Source organism: Belonocnema kinseyi, chromosome 8 (assembly GCF_010883055.1).
Source record: "Belonocnema kinseyi isolate 2016_QV_RU_SX_M_011 chromosome 8, B_treatae_v1, whole genome shotgun sequence".
Classification (NCBI taxonomy): Eukaryota; Metazoa; Arthropoda; class Insecta; order Hymenoptera; family Cynipidae; genus Belonocnema; species Belonocnema kinseyi.
In genome coordinates this window covers 85,402,765-85,406,153 of record NC_046664.1, presented here as the reverse complement: position 1 = coordinate 85,406,153, position 3,389 = coordinate 85,402,765, and the positions used below count along the sequence as shown (strand labels likewise).

The following is a 3,389-nucleotide window of genomic DNA, read 5'->3' as shown; positions in this document are numbered from 1 at the left end:
AACTTTCGAACTTAGCAATTTTGTCCAAATTACTGATTTACGAGAACAATTTACATAAAGTAACTGAATGTTTAACTCTTCTAACTAAAGGTTTTACCTAATTCAAGCGTACATTTTCTTTGATTTTAATATATTCTCGATTCACTCGTTCGCCTCAAGAATTTTTTTTCCGTGCGGTATTATTGGTAGCGGCTGACTGTAATTTCGAAGTCCCCAGTGGGCCCAAAGTTTGGCGACGTCTTTACGACATCTTTACGACAATTTTACGACATCCTATGTCCATGTCGTTAAGGTGTCTTTACGATATCGTAAATAAGTCGTATAATCTGACGATGTCTTTACGATATCGCAAAGACACCAAACGACATGGACATAGGATGTCGTAAAGTTGTCGCAAAGATGTCGTAACGATGTTGTAAAGAAGTCGCCAAATTTTGTGCCCACTGGGTCAGCGTGAGAGTAGAGGAAGCGTCTGTCTCAGCGAGCTCGAGCAAGGATGAGGGGAAGCGGCCTCATCCGTAGCGGCCTTATTGGTAGCTTCGACTGTACTTTTTAAACCAATAGAATTTATTTCATATTTTGAAAACTTTAAAAAAAGTTTTCAATTTTTCAAACTTTAAAAACTTTCAATTATTTCTTAAATTGATTATGCTTTATAAAATGTTACGTAACATTTTTTGAACCCTCCCTCATTGTAATAGGACCTTAACAGATCCTCGACCACCCCCCGCCCTCAAAGTGTTAGGTAATATATGGACGACCACTAACGTGCGTTTGGCTTCTCGCATATTCAGAATATTGACCGATTTATTTAAAAACGTTCATACGTTATTACGGGTCCAAAACTACACTTGCCAGCCTTGGCAGTAACCGGATCTTTTTCATTACATTTTTTTTATATCAACTTTTACTTACGATCCATTGACAAATGCTTTCAATCTTAATATATATTGAATATCTATAATACCGCAGTTATTCAAATTTGATGGTGGGAGTGGTGGAACTCTCATTGATTGCTCATAAATAACAATGTCACTATCCTCAATCACTTTACTAACTTCAGTTATTATTATTCGCTTAGTTCTGGTTTCGGATCGTGGACTAGTGACACGATAAGTGATGTGCTGAAAATTGAAAAAAAATTATAAATTTCACATCTTTTTAAAAATTCGTATTAAGTTTAAAGTAATAAAATTGGATGATTTAAAAGCTTTAAAAATGAACAAATTTGCTCAAAGCGAAAATAATGTAAAACATTTTAAAACATAAAATATCCTTTAAAAGAATCTGTATAACCTTTTCTAATGCCAATCTTACAAATTGGACTTCAATTCCTTGTACATTTTCAACATAGACATGGATTGGAATTGATTGTCCGGAAACGTATCCTCTCGCTGGTAATGAAAAATTAACAGTAATTGGTGGTGAGGTACAAAAGCAGCCAAAGGTTTTAGATTCCTCTACCATAACAGGCCCCTGTAAAATTAAAAAATGACAAATTGTACAATTATTTGATACAATATGGAGATTTCATAAATTTCATTTCATAAACGTCATTCTCGTAAAGTTTCAGACGAACATAAAGTTTTTGGACGCCAGAAGGAAATTTTCAAATGAAAGATTTTAATTTTTGTTCATATCGCATTTTTTGAGAAAAAAAATGTTTTTTCAAATCGAATAAGGGAATAATACTCATTAACAATGAAGGTCCTAATAATCGTGAAACTTGGTTATAATAGCAATGTATTATTCAGAAGCATGTTAAAAGTAATATTTAATGATAAAACGCATTAATCTTTTGCATTTTATGGTATTGAATGAAACTTCAGTTTACTCGAATTAGATAAAACGCAAGAAAATTGGCGTTGCGATCACTTGGACCTCATAATTTTATTTTTGCTTTCATATTACATAAATTTTCTCGAATTTAGAGATTTCTCTTGGGTAATTATTTTATATTACCATATGTGATGATTGACTTGAAATTATATTTTAAATGAAAATATATATGAAATTAATAAAATTACCGAAGCTCTGGGATCTGAATTGAGGTCGAACGGGGATACAACTGAGAATGCAACTTTAGTTTCATGATTGAATTTCCATGGTCGATCAATGATACCTTTAATTGTATATCTAACATGACCTAAATCAGATTCGAAGCTGCTGGGTATATCTTGTGGTAAATTAAATTCAAAAGGATACACATATTCACCAGGAAACAATTCAACCTCCCCACCTGTGTATTACAGTAAGTACAATTTAATTTTTATTGAATTATTAATTGTATGCTTTTTGCTAAAAAAATCCTTTATCAGAATCAAGAATTTCTTTCTCTCTGAATATTTCGTAATTCTTTTCACTGTGTTTCTCAAAGCTTATTAAAAAATATATACATATTTATTTATCTAATGAAAATAAAATTTTATCAACAAATAATGAATTATGGTAGAACAACAAAGAAAATAAATTTAAAATTCATTAAAATATTGTCTGCGTTCCTTCTTTTTTATTGATATATGTTGGTATTTTTCAAAGGACCCCACAGCAAATGTACATGAAATGGCTTTTGGTCGATTTTGATTAAACTTCGTAAAATTGTAGTTCTCAATGTCTCGATCAAAAGTGTTATGGGGCACAAAGTCCGAAAATGAACAGTTTTCAAGTTATAGAGGGTTAAACATCCAACCCTTTTAAGAAACATTACCAAATATCTCGAAATCTGCAGCTCTGCGAAAAAAATGTTCCCTATGAAAGTTATTGGGCTCTAACGGGGAAATGCTAAGAAAGTCATGGCCTTAAGACACAGGTCATTTTTCAAGGCCATTCAATATGAAATTGTCATTTATTGCTAATATTCAGCCAATAAAAAATATAAAATGGGTGTTGGCGCGCGCAACGCGCAGGTGTAATAAAGCCCCATTAGTACTTTTATAATCATAAGAACCAATAACTCGAGAGCTCTGCTATCATTTTTGTGCGAGTCATTTTGTGTTCACAAAGGACGGGAGATATGTTTCTGAGTACATATTCCCCTTACAGCGGGCCAGTTTGGTACACTTATTTTGGCTGTTCTTTTGTTTTCTTTTCTTTTGCCCTCATTGGCTAGATAATGACTAAATCTCGCTCATGTCTTGCCTTCATTGGCTAAATAATGACTAAATCGCACCTATGACTTGCCTTCATTGGCTGGCCGTTGACTAAGTCATTCTCATTCCTTGGCTTTATGGGTTCTACGAGGGTGGATTGATAAGTTTCCGGCCTGACCAAGAAAAACAACGTTTTTCAGAATTTTTTTTTTTATTTCTCAACATAATCTCCTCCAAGGCTGATACATTTCTCATAGCGGTGTTCTAGTCTAGTAATGCCATCTCTATAGAATGATTCGT

The 3,389-nt window shown here is 33.2% G+C and overlaps 1 protein-coding gene across 1 annotated transcript in view; it reads right to left on the bottom strand.

Annotated features, from left to right (window-relative positions):
• Nucleotides 1–3,389, bottom strand: part of LOC117178919 (arrestin domain-containing protein 17-like) — an 11,959-nt gene that overhangs the window by 3,089 nt on the left and 5,481 nt on the right. The window contains exons 3-5 of the mRNA XM_033370468.1: nucleotides 2,028–2,239; nucleotides 1,297–1,476; nucleotides 916–1,124 (exon numbers count right to left, since the gene is read on the bottom strand). Coding sequence (XP_033226359.1) covers nucleotides 916–1,124; nucleotides 1,297–1,476; nucleotides 2,028–2,239 — 601 coding nt within the window. The remainder of the gene's footprint in view (nucleotides 1–915; nucleotides 1,125–1,296; nucleotides 1,477–2,027; nucleotides 2,240–3,389) is intronic.